This window comes from Colias eurytheme, chromosome 2 (assembly GCF_061535395.1).
Source record: "Colias eurytheme isolate Ceu_HAF_F1 chromosome 2, ilColEury1 Martin Lab GWU primary, whole genome shotgun sequence".
Classification (NCBI taxonomy): Eukaryota; Metazoa; Arthropoda; class Insecta; order Lepidoptera; family Pieridae; genus Colias; species Colias eurytheme.
Genome location: NC_142981.1, coordinates 4,605,719 through 4,620,747, shown reverse-complemented (window position 1 = coordinate 4,620,747; position 15,029 = coordinate 4,605,719). Strand labels below are relative to the sequence as shown.

The following is a 15,029-nucleotide window of genomic DNA, read 5'->3' as shown; positions in this document are numbered from 1 at the left end:
AGATTAAAAAATGCGAATGCAATCCGCTTACTGATTTAAACTTACTGGATGATACAACACAAGAAAATGTACTCCATATACTCTCAAAATGGCATTGCACGTGTGGTAAAAAGGTAAGATGTTTAATATTTTAATTTAGATATGAAATCGAACCATTAAAATTCATTGTTTTTTAGGTAACGTCTTCACAAACTTCAACAAGTGAAATTCCATCCCTGTCAGTTGAGAAAATAATATCAGAAGAAAATCCCGAGTACTTCTATCCCTTGCCATTACGTAGTGTGAAGTCCACGAAAGGTGTGTAATATACATAATGTAATATAATTATTTGTGTAAAATTTAGATTTTATTATTGTTTTATGTCCTTGCAGTTTTAATTTTGTTCCTATCCTATAAAAATAATTACACAAAATGTCTAGGCTGTCATCTTTATTTTGCAGTTGTGAGTTTAATAGGCTGAGGCGATTTTTGCCTGAGTTCAAAAAACTTATAGTTATGTATTATATAAGTTCATGAACCCCTCCATTGGATTAAAGATTTTATTTATGATATAGATCATGGCGATAGAATAGTACTGCATCCTGGAGATCTAGTTAGATGCAAATATTCATTTAGTCCACAAGTCGAGGGAAACTATAGTGTGAAACGATTTGTTGAAGTCAGCGGCTGGCCAGAATCTAGAGTTGAGATAAATATTTCCGGTATTTGTGATTTGCCAAGGTAACAAAATCATTTTTGAAATTTCCAAATTCAACTGGTATAAGATCCTTAACAAAAATGACTTTATTGTTAAGGATCTTATACATAATACAACCCAAAGACTTCTATTTAAACTGAGTTTATATAATATAGAAGTCTTTGATACAACCATAATAAGGTTTTATTTATTACTTTAATTTGTTTAAATTTTCAACCCCGCTTAGAATTAGGTTAATGGAAAGGTAAAGTACACCCTTTCTTATTTACCCCCACTGCAGATTAGACAGCCGACCCAAGAAAATGTTTGAAAATTTTGTTAGAAGAATCGTAGAAGACAAAGTTTATAAAGTAACTTATATAGATGAACAGAAGTTATTTGAATTTGGACCTATTTTCATTGGAAGTAACCGGTAATTTATAAACATTTAAATCTTAAAACTATTAAGCAAATAAACCAACACCCTTATGAGTTATGACAATAACTCAAAGTAATGATCAGCAACAACAAAATTGTAGGTAAAAAGTACATAGCTATTCATTCTCAGAGGTACATAATTTCGACTTAAATATAATTTATATTTATGTAGCAACAATTTTTCTTAGGATATATGAAGAGCACTATTCAGTCGACCTAAGAAATTCTTCATTAATAACAGCAGACGTAGTCATAGAATTTTTGGAAGATACATCAGTTTTTCAAATTGACAAAACATTTATACGATTAGAGGTGAGTAGATAATAATTAATTATAACTTATAACTATCATAAAGCTTTTTAAGATGACTTACCGTAATTAAATAAGTATAGCTTTTTTTAAATTTTAATGATATAATGTTTTTGTTAGCCTGGTTGTCGAGGAAAAGTTACTGTCTTCGCGGCGCCCGCAGATCTCGGCGTTCACACAAGCGTGCTTCTATTTTGCGTAAAGGATAATCCAGAGATAGTTTCAATAAAAATAGCTTGCACTGGAGTTGTGCCTGTTGTAGAAATTCTACCGCTGACAAAGACTATTGGTTAGAAGTATATATTAATTCACTTAAGTATTTCTATCAGCTCATGAATCATGATGTTTACCTTGCTTGGAAACGTAAATAAATTCTGACAATATTATTCTTATTTGTTTTAGTTTCTTTGGCATATTTACTAAGTACCATTCATTTGAAAAAGCTTGAATATAAGTTCACGGTAAGATTTTTTTTTCAGAATATGGCCGACATTTACTATACAGAAGAGAAGATGATCGTTTCATTGTTAAAAATGACTCAATATTACCAATCATGTGGCAAATTCGTAATCCTCAGGATTTTATTGAAGATTTTATAATAGCGCAGACATCTGGTATAGTTCAGCGCCAAGATAATCAAGTTGTGCCTGTCACCTATATTGCCTGCAGAGTTGGCGTGACAGCTCATAAACCCCTCACAATTGATGTACGTATTTGAAAAAGTGATTAAGTTGTTCATCTTATTTCCAGTTCCAATAGTACCGATATACGATAACTTAACGTGATAATTCCACAGATATACGATGCTGAAGGGAGGGGAAACCCAATGATTGTAGATGTTCTTTATTTATCAGCAGAATGTTATGATGTTATGGTTGAGTGCGCTTACGAGAACCCGAGTGAAAATTTCTTAAATTATGGCAATGTTAAAGTGAATTCCACCGTTTACCAAGAAATGTACCTCTTGAATAGAGGCAAATATAATATTTTTTACAAGTAAGTTATTACAGGAATAGTAGATGACACTACGCTGTGAAGAAATTCATTAATATTACATGATATTTAAGATTGAACTAATAATTGTTATTTATTTTTTTCGATATTTTAGATTAAAAAAGGTCAAAAACTTCCCTGAACCTTCATTATTGAAGTCGTTTGAGGCAGTGCCAGACTATGGGGTTATACCACCAACCTTAAAACTAGCAACGATAGAATTTGAATGTACACCTACTACCTCCATGAATTTAATAAACGTCCCAGCATATACATGTTCATTGTTAGATGGCAGTAAAAATCAAGTAGTTGTCGCCAAATTTCCAGTTTGTGTTACTATTGCCTCGTTCTACAATACGTTAGTAATCTGTGTCTTTATTATTTCCATTAAATAACGATGATATTATTAGATTCACTTACCAATTAATTATCTCTAGGTTTACCCTCTTTCCATTGGGAGAACTGAATTTTCATATCATACCAGTCGGTAGTGGTGTAATGCGGGACGTCATTTTAAACAATACCAGTAAATGTCCAATAACGTACGAAATTATACTACCGCCTGAATATCAACCTGATCCTGATGCACCTCTTCCTGCGGCGAAATTAAAAGACAATAAGTATGTCAAATTACTAAGTGACTCTTAAATTCATCACAACCGTTACATTCTCTTTATTTTTTTAGAATTAAAAATCCACCGCTTAAATGTGGAAATTTCTTCATAATGAATGACGATAATTTACTCGCTCCGGGAACAAGTCGGACACTTCAAATACAATTTATGGCGACAGCGGCTAAAACATTTGAAGAAACAATCAAGTTTATTATAAGTGACACCTGTCCAGCCGAAGCGTGCGGGGTACCGCTTAAATTGGTTGGCACTGGTGCGATGCCCACGTTAGATTTCTGGAATATAGAAACAACATTCCGAGAACATTTAATCGTGAAAAACCTTTCCGAATATAAAGTTCCAGAGGTCAGCACGCAAACTTTCAACAAGACAAGCATTGGTGATAGAATTAAAAAAAAAGAAACATTATATTTTTGCTTGTTTCAGTCATCGCCGCATTGTGTTTTCGTAGAAGATTCGGTGACATTATATTTTTATTGCGTGAATGTCAACACAAGTTATACAGCAACAATAGACTTGTACAATAGTGGCTTAGTAGCTTCTGTTCTTAGTATGAAACTGCATTACCAGTCAAACTCAAACCCTGATATCTTCTCGTTGGATAAATATGAAACTCACATCGAGCCATTATTACATAAAAATCTAGGAATAATATTCAGCCCAAAGACTCTTGTAGTAAGTTCAATACTTCAAAGTGCCTGTGATTTTCTTTTTATCACTAGGGACTAACACTTAAAACCATTTTTAGGAGTATAGAGCTGTTCTGGAAATTAAATTAAAACTGCTTGATAATCAGGAACAATCGTTTAGAGTCTGTTTAATTGGTGAAGGAGTCATCCCAAGGATTCGCCTGGTGGCCCCCCAATTACGGCACCATAGAATCGCATTGTTGCAATTCCCAGTAACATGTTTAGGATCTATCAGTAACAAACAAATACGCTTTAGAAATATAAGTTCGGTCAAAACTGAAGTGATTGCAGAAGTATTGTGTCCACTCAAAGAAGAACGACCTATATTTTGGATAACAACCAGTCATGGTAGTGAACGTATGATTTTGCAAGGTAACAATGGTACGGTGCATTTTCAATAAATGATACTATTATAATATTTCAAAAAGTATGTCAATGTAATGATTCTTTTTTTATTTAAGATGATATTAATGATTGTATGCGACTCATATTACGTCCGAAAGAATTAGCTACATTAAATGTACATTATAATCCAATACGAAGAGGCAGAATTTCATGCGATGTTAAACTAACGATATTTGAAAATCCCTATGAATTTTTCGTTGTTAGTATTTTATACATAAACATTACCTGTTATTTCGTTTTAAATCTGATACAAATGATTACATATATAATTTTTTTGAAGGTATTGTGTGAAGCTGAAGCATTTATGGAAGATGTTATATTACTGGGTCTAGAGATGCTTTCAATGGATCTTGATTTGGATGCATATAAATCAGCAGAAGGGTAATTTAATACATTTTTTGCTGCAATAATAGCTCACTGCCTATGGTCTGATAAAATAAAACTAACTATCGAGTAAAGTATACAAAACAAAGAACTATGATAGCAATTAAAAGATAATATAGAATTTCACAGTAAAATATTGATTTTTTTTTATGTCGTTTAACATTTTTGCCTGTACAGCACTGTGTCTACAGTTTCTACGTTAGATAGTAGAAAGAAGAGTAAAAGTGCAGCACCGTTTGAAAAAAGAAAATCCAAAGTAGATACAAAGAAAAGTAAAAGAATGTCGCAAGCGTCGGTGAAACACAGTGACACTACAAGTAGTATGGAGCATTATGTACAAAAATATGTTCTGGAATTTGGTAAGTACAACATTAAAAACCCATATTTCAATATTGGCATGAATCTGTAAATAACAAGAACATTTCAAGGACGATAGTATATTGCAGGTGGGTGCGAACTTTGTACAATTCAAAAAAGATCCGTCATAATGGTCAACAATTCTGAGAAAATGTACCGATTTAGTTGGGAAGAAGCAGAACCTATAGTTGTTAGACCATCAATTGGTTATATTTTACCTGGTGAAGAAAAAGATTTGGAAATAATGTTCTTTTCCCAGAAACCTGTTTCAATCAAAAAGGTAAAATCTCATGTTATTGTTATGGGTTTCTTAAATGTAATAATTTTATAAAATTTACTCCTACAGGAGTTTCTAAACCTTTCTTTATTGGCGGTTGATGACGCTATGAATGCCGACATTCGAGGTATAGCTTGGGACAATCGACAGACTGTTACTATATTTGACCATAATGAGTATGTTATTATTTCCAATTATATAAATATAGTTTGATCTTATTGAAATTAATACAAATGGTCAAATTATAGAGACATTTGTGTTAATGAGAGATATGAAGAAATCATCACAGAACAGTCCCACGTAGCACCTGAAAATGTACTCGATGTTTTAAATATGATCGTTGTTTATTCTGCTTTAACTGAATACACAAAATATACGTGTGATTTACGAGAAGAAATCAATTTAGAGGATACCTTTATCTATCAAGTTAGTTATCTATCAATTTAATATGAAATAGAAAATAAACTTTTAATAGATACCTAATGCGATTTACATTCTACAGACAAGACACTTCAATTTTAAAGTGAAAAATGTTGGAAAGGTTCCAATGAAAGTTGGTTTTAACTTTGTTATAGATGATGAATTTCCAACAAGAATAGATAAGCCTCTAATAAAGGTTGGTTTCTATAGCAATTATAAGTTATTTTAAATAATAGCTAGAATATTATAAATTTGCTAACATTCCACTTTTTACATTCATGAGAAATATTCAATTATACACGATAAACACATTTAATTATCACAGAAAGCGATGGAAAGTGTTGAAGAAGAAAATGCGAACAATGTTTGCGGCGATTCTATCAATCGTGAATCTATTGAGAATAAAAACGATGGTGAATATAACACATTCCATTTTATTTGGATTAATAAGACATAATATAAATAGGGCTGAGTTTGCTTTCTTTTTAGGTCCAAGTAAAGTGACGCTGTTTAGTGAGAAAAGTAGCAGAGAAAGTGTTGATACATGGTTTGAAGTAGACCTACCGTTTATGATAGAGCCAACCAAAGAATGTTTAAAACCAAATGAAAGTTGTACTTTTAAAGTTACGTTTGCGCCTCTTGATGCATTTATGTACAAAGTTAGACTAAAAAGTGTAATAGGTAACTTTCTGAAATTCCACATTTTTTTAGACTATGTATGAAAATCACATAGATAGTGAATTTAAGAGAAACTACATTTACAGATAACTTGGATCCATATGACATGAATATATCATGTAAAATAACAGCAAAATCTTTAATTCCTTACGTACATTTAGATATTGAAGAAAGCGATTATTTAACATCAGGAAGAAGAAAAGTTTCCGGTGTAGCATTACCAAAACATATCACAGTATTAGAGTTTAATGTACTCGGTTCCGGGTGTTATAAAAAGTATGTGTTTAGTAGTAAAATATGATTTTGAAAAGTTACTAGGTATATGCTTCGTTATTCTGCGATAAGTACTCTTTTAGATAAATAAATTTATTAACATACTGGGGAATAGAAAATTGGACATATATTACCTACGATCTTACTAAGACCGAAGATGTTTGTAGCTCTCGATCTACATTCTTATTGTTTTAACACATACTTATATCAATTCTATTTTAAAGGATCTTTAATGTTATCAATCCCACAAGCGAAGCGTATGAATTTATATTTGAAATGGTGATGTCGGAAAAACCGGAACTAATACCAGTACATTGTAACATGCTAAAAGGTTACGTGGAAGGCGGAACATCAACAGAAGTTGAATTTACATTTTCACCAACTGCACCAGGGGTATATTATGTTTTATTTAATAATATTTAATAATATTTTATATGTACATAATAACGCTTACTTACACACAAAAGTAGGAGATAGACATTGTTATGACACAAGAAACAGAAATAAAATTGAAATGCCATTTTTCCGGCTAGCTAAAGTTAAAAATTCATTTATGGGCCAAGGTATACGCTTTTACAACAGAATTCCTCATAATATTAAAGAGTTTAGTAGTTCTAAATTTAAATCTTATATAAAATATGTACTTGTCAAGAGAGCCTATTACAGTATTAAGGAATATATGGAAGATAAAAACCCATGGAGGGTTGTCGCGTGAAAACCACAGGACAGTTCTTTGGCATATTATGATAATATATTATGATATTACTTAGGTAATTTGTAAAATTGTAAATCTGACATGATTAAAAAGAGCAACTATGGAGTTTCTTGCCGATTCTTCTCCGTAGATACTGCTTTCCGAATCGGTGGTAAATGTTAAAAATATGTACTTAATGACGTTTCAAAAGTGCTTCTAGAAGAAGTCTAATTGAATAAATAAATGTTTGAGTTTGAGTTTGAGTTTTACTTTTAGACTAGATATAAATTTAGATTTGCTCTAGATCACGGGCGATGGTGGTCGCTGACGCTGACTCTAAAGAGACCCACCTGCCTTTTTTGGATAGTTAAGTAATTATATGATAGATAAATTAACTAATCCTATATATTTTATTTAGGTTTATGAATCTCAATGGAAGTTTATAATTCCTGTATACTCGATAATAATGAATCTCCTCGTGGTGGGAATTGTACGAGAGCCGGATATTTCTTTCGTACCAACGATACTCTTAATACGGAATTCATTAGTAGGATTCACTACAGAAAATATCGTTTTATTGAAGAACAACGAAAGCGAAGCATTGAACTTTGAATTTAAAGGAAATTCTCTATGTAATGAATCCGGCAAGACACCGGTCATCGTAGAGCCAGAAAAGGGAGTTTTGAAAGCTCAATCTGAAACCGAAATAAAGTTCGTATATAATTAATTCCTTCATTTGTTCATAGTACAAAGTGAGACTTCATATGTGTCACCACTTTACATTCACATTATGCTTTTCCACAGAATTATTTACACGCCAATACAAGATGGACCGCTTTCGTTTAAAATTTTCTGCAGCATACAATACTTGACCAAGCTACTAACACTGTGTGTGAACGCCCTAAGTCATTCTATCAAACCTAAAATAACTTATTATTTGATCGGCAATGACCACATTCTGAACAGTGACGCACTTACAAATATTCATCTTGATCAGGTGGGCTTTATTTGGTCATTTGAAATGGCATTGTTCTTACTGAAACTTACTAAACATTGAAGAAAATGATATTTTATGCCTTATTACTTATACAATTTAATTTTCAACGTTATTTACTTTCTGCATATTCAAGAAGTTATGATAGATTTATGTGACCTGCAGTAATAGCGGATGTGCCTTTGCACGGTTGGCTTGCGCAACATAAAGTCAATAATAATTATGAAATAATAAATTTCTTTACGTTCTCTCAGACGGCGTCAACATACCAAAGAACAATACCATTTTCAATAAAGAACGACGGCTCAGCAACGTTCTATTTCGAATGGCACTACAACTGCAGTTCTGTGAAGAAGTATCTACAAGTTAGCGTAGAGCCTAACAGTGGTCACGTTAGCCCCGGCAATACGGTGGAATGTACCGTCTACTTTACGCTGAAACAAGTTCCTGTACAGGCGTTTCCAATTACTTTATCGGTAATTCATTAACATAATAACAGTATCTTTAATACAGGCGGTTACCTACTCGGTCACTTAGCAAAGATGCTCTAAGGTTAGGCACAGAATACATAATAGTAGCTAAACGCTACAGAACGGACACTCTCCGCCTCCCGCCAAAATTAAACTTACCTCACCCCCGCGCGATCAGACATAAAATGGGCCATATTTTTCTGCAAGGACAATACGCAACGAAGATTGACAACATTAATCAAATTGACTTAAAGTAATTTTATTATTTTGGATTTGTGATTATCGTTTTTCGTAGAAAATGGTTAGATATTGTGCTGTTTACGGATGTATTTCATCAGAAAAACGCGAATTTTTTTTACGCTAGTCACAAATGTGCCAACCATAAAGCGTTAACACACACATTTGCAGTCTCTACAGTGTGACTGTCAAAACGATCATTTTGTATGGAGTGTCCGGGGTGTGGGTTAGGTTAAGTTTGATTGAATAAACGACTTTGAATTTGAATAGTATTCTTAACGATCAAAGCAAATAATCGAAACATAGAACATTTTGCTTAGCCTGACTCTTTTTTTTTAACTCTCCTAAAGTTAAGCTGATATCCACATAGCGTATAAGTTAATTATCTAATCTAGAGCTAATAATGTATGTAAGTAGGTATTTGAAAAACATTAAAATAATGTTATTTAGATTTCCGATGGACCTGAATACAACATTTATCTCCACGCTGAAATAGAAAAGCCGCTGTACCACTTTTCCTGCATGGAATATGATTTTGGAAAATGTATAGTTAACGCTCCGGATACAACGTACAAGAAAAATATCGCCTTTGAAAACGACGATAAAGAGCAAATAACGTAAAAAATTAAAATATTATTCTATGTTTCAAAGAATTGAATTTATTTCTCTTTCATATTTTTTTTAATTTGGTTAATAATTTATTTTATGTTAATTACCTACTAGTAATACTTTTTGTATATTAAATTTCTAGCTTGGACCTTAACTTTTCAAGCATACCAGAATTATTTGTTTATTATCGGAACGAAGCAATTGTAGAAGCCGGTCAGCGAATCAAAATTTCGATTTACTTTAGACCTAAACAAGTCAAACAATACGAGTTTAAATTACATTTCTGGGTGAATTCATTGTGTGAAGAGATTGTTACAATTAAAGGAGAAGGTTTGGATACATACGATTTTATTAACACAAATGTAATCGATATTAAAAAATACCGTTTTAAATGTATCATTTGCGATATTTCAGGAGTCCCGCTTCTCTTCGATTTATATGAAGGCTGTCAAAAGAGTTTCGATCTTGGGCCTGTGAAAGTGGGAGAAAAAATAATCCGTCAAATCGAAGTAATGAATCACAGTAAAGTGCCCATAGAGGCTAGTTTTATTTTCCGGGATACTTACGTTATTATTGACGATGGTACAAAATCTGAGGGCACCAGTGTCTGCCTTAGTCCCAGCGCTGCCAACACGCAAGTAACAGCTGATGCTGGTCCATCTAGGTAAGTAATAAATCTTACGAGATGTATGAATCAAGCCCACAGATTTTAAATGCATTTTACGACTCATTAGAAATGAAATGCTGCAACGATACAAGGATAATAAAATTCAAGAGCAAATTGCTATGGATATACAAAATGCACTCACGTCGTTAAAGGTTATACCAAACAAATGCGTCATAAAACCGTATAGGAAAGTGCCTCTGAAAATTCAATTTAAGCCGATCGGGATGATCAGTAAGCTGAATGTTCAGGTAATCAAGACTGTACATCTACCTATTATAAAAAGGCCCACTCACTCATACTTAAAATATCGTTGCGCATGTTATGTATGTATGTTACCTATTGCGGTTTTCGATGAGACTTTGAATAACAAAATATCGTTTTAGTTGAACATGAAAGTATTTCAATTTGAGCGACCCCTAGTACGTCTCAGCGGCAGTGCCACCGGAATGAGTTTGTGCTTCAGCCAAAATTCGTTGCAATTCGGACGAGTTCGCAAGCGCGGTTGCAAGATTCTTAAAGTCATGTTGTTAAATAAAGGCGACTTTGGTGCGAGGTAATAAATTTAAAGATTCTAGATAAGTATCTACTCCATATTTATTTTAAGATATTTTCTAAGTATAGTTAATTCACATTCATAAACAAATCTAGATTTTGGTGGCAGCCATTGAAATCAGACGAATTTCAAATATCACCAATGCAAGGCAACATTGCAGCGCGCACAAATGTTACCTTCACAATAACGTTCAGACCCGCCGAACATAATCCCTTTATTAAAGTTTGGGTAAGATTATCATGCCTTCTACTTCTACTAGATACCTTTATACAACAATAAAATAAAAAGTGGAAAAATAAACATGTCTGTCCAGAATGGTTTTTATGAAAACTTTTGTCCGTTAAATCAATTATGAATTAAATTTAAATTGGATTTCTTATTCTGAATGCCCAAATAAATTAATGATATCCTGTACGAACCCATTTTACTTGATTTTGTTTTAGTTATTTACATTTTACGGAATTTATTTACTAAATACCTACGTCGTTAAAGTTAAAGTTTAATTTCATAATTTATATTAGACCTACCGGCTACCTTTATCGGGCAGTTACCAGTGATATAAATGTATTTCGACAGGCTAGTTTGAATATTGAAAACTACCCTCCACTAGAATTGGCTATGTACGCAACATGCGTAGATATTGGGAATGTTCAGAATAAAACTCTATATTTAGAATGCCCAGTGAGGGAAGTGCAAACAGGATATATAGTGGTCACAAACCCGTAAGTATATGTTTAAATAATGAACTAACAAAAAAAGGATAAATTAGCTCTATCATTTGTTATTGACATTGTAAATTATTTGTAGAAATCGAAAAACAATATATCTATTTATTTCTACATTAATTGTCATTACCACTCCAGGTCAGACGATCTCTGGTTAGTGTTGTCTGAAGGATCAGGAGGACCATTTGAAACGCTAAAAGAGTTTAACGTAGAGCCAAATTCCACATTCGACATACCCGTCCACTTCAAACCCAAAACAATTGGAAAGCATGAGGTTACTATTATAAAACAGCGCAGTAATAGAATTGAAAATAAATAAATTTTGTACTGATACAATATTGTAATCACAGGCACAAATATTATACTCCCCATTGGGCGAAAGCGCGCTTTTCGTCCAGATGGTTGGGGCAGCAACTCATCCCAACCCCAACGGCACTATAAACATCAGTGTTGCGGCTAAAGACTTCCATACTGAGGAGCTATTTGTGTACAATATTACAGAAGTATGTTGAATATTCCATTATGTTTTTAAACCTAACTTATTTTTGGTAAAACGATTTTAATTGTAATAGGTTGTTATGATTTTCTGACGTGAACTAAAGTCCTTTTAGCAATATCTATAGGTACTAATTACTAACAACTAACAAGCCGATTTTTCAGTTCCCGGAGTCATACTTGGTATCCACAGAAATCGTGAAGGTCATACCAGAGAAATTCGAAGGATACTATGAAATACACCACCCTGACACCGTAAAAGTATGGGGTGAAGCTGCTGCCACATGTAGATGGAAGTTTGTTTGTTACGAGGAATGTGAAATACAAGCCAAAGTAAATTTGTCCCCTATCTGTTTTATTATAATGTAACTAATAGTAAATTTCGCTTATTGTAACCATTTTTAAGGTTTTGTTCGTCAACGAAGATACTCGTGAATACCAATTTTACAATATAATAGTGACCGTGACTCCAAGTAAAATTGTGGACACCCTAACGTTTACATCCCGCGCCCGCGAGTCCGTTCAAAAAGAGCTGGTTATCAAGAACCCACTGTCTTCAGATGCTGAATTTCATATAATATCTGATAAAGTAGAATGCGCTAACAAGATAATGGTCAACAGGAAATCTGAGGTTGTTTTTATTTTTATCTTTCTTCGTTTAACAACGATAGCATAATTATTAAATTAATCGCTATTTAGCATATACTTTTTCAAGTTGCCGAGAAGTTTCTTTAATTTTATACAGGCTGTTCTTGTGATGACGTATTCCCCACTTGTCGTCGGAAAAACGGAGGAATTTTTAGAAGTCAGTAACCACTTGGTCGGTTCCTACATTTACGGCATAGTTCTTACATGTCTACCAGCTAAGGAGAAGAATCTAGAATTTTCTACGCCTTTGGGCACTTCGATACCATTGCGTCTACGAGTGCAAAATAAAACGGATGTGAGAACAGATTTTATCGCAACGGTGAGTATCTACCGAATTGGTTCTTTAAATAATTTCGTAATACTACATATAATGATTTGTTAAAGGCAGTGTGAAATAAATAAAGTATGATGTTAAAATGATAATACGTGGATAATATTATGTACTACCGACTACTATTTAGTGCTACTAAATAGTAGTCTAATTGAATAAATGAATGTTAAATGAATGTTTGAGTTTGTACATATCAATTTTTTTTAAGAAGATTGAATCGAGTCGGTAATCTTGAATAGGCTGTACCTAGGTAGTAACTTTAAAAACAGTAGACGTGGGATAATGTAAAGATTCTGTAGAAATATAAATTAATAATTAAACACAACAGGTATCACATCCCTCAATAATAACTGAAGCGGAATATTCTTTAGGCCCGTTTGAAAAGGGCAAGTTTCAAGCAAAGTTTGAACCTACTGAGCTTGGAGTTCAGCACTGTAGGGTATCTTTTGATTCGCCCGTTGCTGGGGAATTTGTGTGAGTAACGAATCATTTATCGTTATGGACTTGTACTTTTAGTTACGTAACCAAATGATATTTAATGTATTAATGTATAATGATACTAGCGGCCCGCCCCGGCTTCGCCCAGTGCCGTCTTTAAGGCAGGGCCCGCAGGGCCCTGGCCCGAGGCCCCGAGGTAGGCAGGGGCCCCACAATTCTGAAAATTTTCGATATACAACAACAAATTTTATAACATAATAAGAAAAATATCAAATCACACACTTGGTAAAATAGAAATTATAATATTTATTGAACTCTCATATTATGTGGGGTGTTAAGAGACGGGGTTACGATTTAGCCTATTGCGTTATTGTAAACTGAAAAATGATAAAGTTAAAATTTAAGGATTTTCCATCCCTTACATAGGCCCCAGCCAGTACCTTGGCCCATAGCCTCGTTGATCCTAAAGACGGCACTGGCTTCGCCCGTGGTACATATGAAAAATAGATGTTGGCCGATTCTCAGACTTACCCGATATGCACAGATAATTTCATGAGAATCGGTCCACCCGTTTCGGAGGAGTATGCAGACTAACATTGTGACACGAGAATTTTATATATAAGATTTATTTAAAAAATGTTTAGATCTAAAAGACATATTTTATTGATCGCATAAATTCTCAACTGCGACTAGACAACTAAATCACAGAATACAAATTTTATATTTGGATTCTGTGATCTCAGTATTTTCGGAACCAAAAAATAAAAATACTTCTCGATTCCGGCCCATTTCAAAAATGTAGTTAGTACATAATGATAAACGACTTCAAAAACTACAGTCATCTACTTACAGATTCAACATAAAAGGAATCGCTACTGAACCAAAGCCCCAGGGTCCGTATGAAATAAGAGCTGGTTCATACACAACAATCACATTCAAAAATGTATTCGAAGATACACGAATGTTTAAAATATTTGTTGATAAAGACGAGTTTTATGTGAAAACAACATACGAACCACTGAAACCGAAAAAGGTAATTGTTTGAGCGCATTTATAAAAACTACTAGATTTCCGCCCGCGGCTTCGCCCGCGTTTTCAAAGGAAAACCCGTATAGTTCCCGTTCCCGTGGGATTTCCGGGATAAAAACTATCCTATGTGTTAATCCAAGTTACCCTCTATATGTGTGCTAAATTTCATTGTAATCGGTTCAGTAGTTTTTACGTGAAAGAGTAACAAACATCCATACATCCATACTTACAAACTTTCGCCTTTATAATAGTATTAAGATTTGTCAATGGGTAATTAAAATAAGTTAAGTAAGCTTTGCTTGAAAGTTTTAGGGTGTAAAAAACGTGAATAACATATTGATAAACATTTTTATATTCAGGATATTAAGATCCCAGTTTACATAAATGACAATATAGTGGACTGGGCGTCGCGGGAATACCCGACTGGATGCCTCACTATTGAGACTTACGAACCATCGGACCCGAAAGTCCAGTGGACTTATTTCCTACAAGGACTGCCATAACTTTTAATTTTGTGTAATTTTCTTAAATATATTTTGTTGTAGTAGTTAAAGAAGTGTCTTATTTAAAAATGATATTTAATATAAAGTGTAAAGGAGTAAATTTAA

At 33.4% G+C, this 15,029-nt stretch overlaps 1 protein-coding gene across 1 annotated transcript; it reads left to right on the top strand.

Moving 5' to 3' along the window:
- The first annotated feature begins 554 nt into the window (after positions 1-554).
- On the top strand, positions 555-14,924 carry LOC149910275 (axonemal central pair apparatus protein HYDIN-like). Its single transcript, XM_090109245.1, has 40 exons — positions 555-720; positions 978-1,109; positions 1,303-1,426; positions 1,544-1,712; positions 1,903-2,129; positions 2,220-2,419; positions 2,532-2,774; positions 2,854-3,036; positions 3,102-3,393; positions 3,475-3,723; positions 3,797-4,118; positions 4,199-4,341; positions 4,423-4,523; positions 4,704-4,885; positions 4,973-5,163; positions 5,230-5,336; positions 5,409-5,586; positions 5,663-5,780; positions 5,928-5,993; positions 6,070-6,261; positions 6,345-6,534; positions 6,756-6,924; positions 7,644-7,936; positions 8,030-8,222; positions 8,474-8,695; positions 9,377-9,543; positions 9,678-9,865; positions 9,950-10,199; positions 10,270-10,450; positions 10,586-10,755; positions 10,851-10,983; positions 11,332-11,477; positions 11,619-11,754; positions 11,831-11,983; positions 12,141-12,308; positions 12,382-12,606; positions 12,721-12,942; positions 13,283-13,428; positions 14,245-14,425; positions 14,781-14,924. Exons 2-40 carry the CDS (start codon positions 1,000-1,002, stop codon positions 14,922-14,924), a joined length of 7,074 nt encoding a protein of 2,357 aa, XP_089965371.1. The 5' UTR covers positions 555-720; positions 978-999.
- The last annotated feature ends 105 nt before the right edge of the window (positions 14,925-15,029 follow it).

Coding starts and splice junctions, on each gene's coding strand:
- LOC149910275 (XM_090109245.1), top strand. CDS start 1,000: ATGTTTGAAAATTTTGTTAGAAGAATCGTAGAAGACAAAGTTTATAAA. Junction 5,164..5,229: donor AACCTGTTTCAATCAAAAAG/GTAAAATCTCAT, acceptor TTACTCCTACAG/GAGTTTCTAAACCTTTCTTT. Junction 6,925..7,643: donor TTTCACCAACTGCACCAGGG/GTATATTATGTT, acceptor TATTTTATTTAG/GTTTATGAATCTCAATGGAA.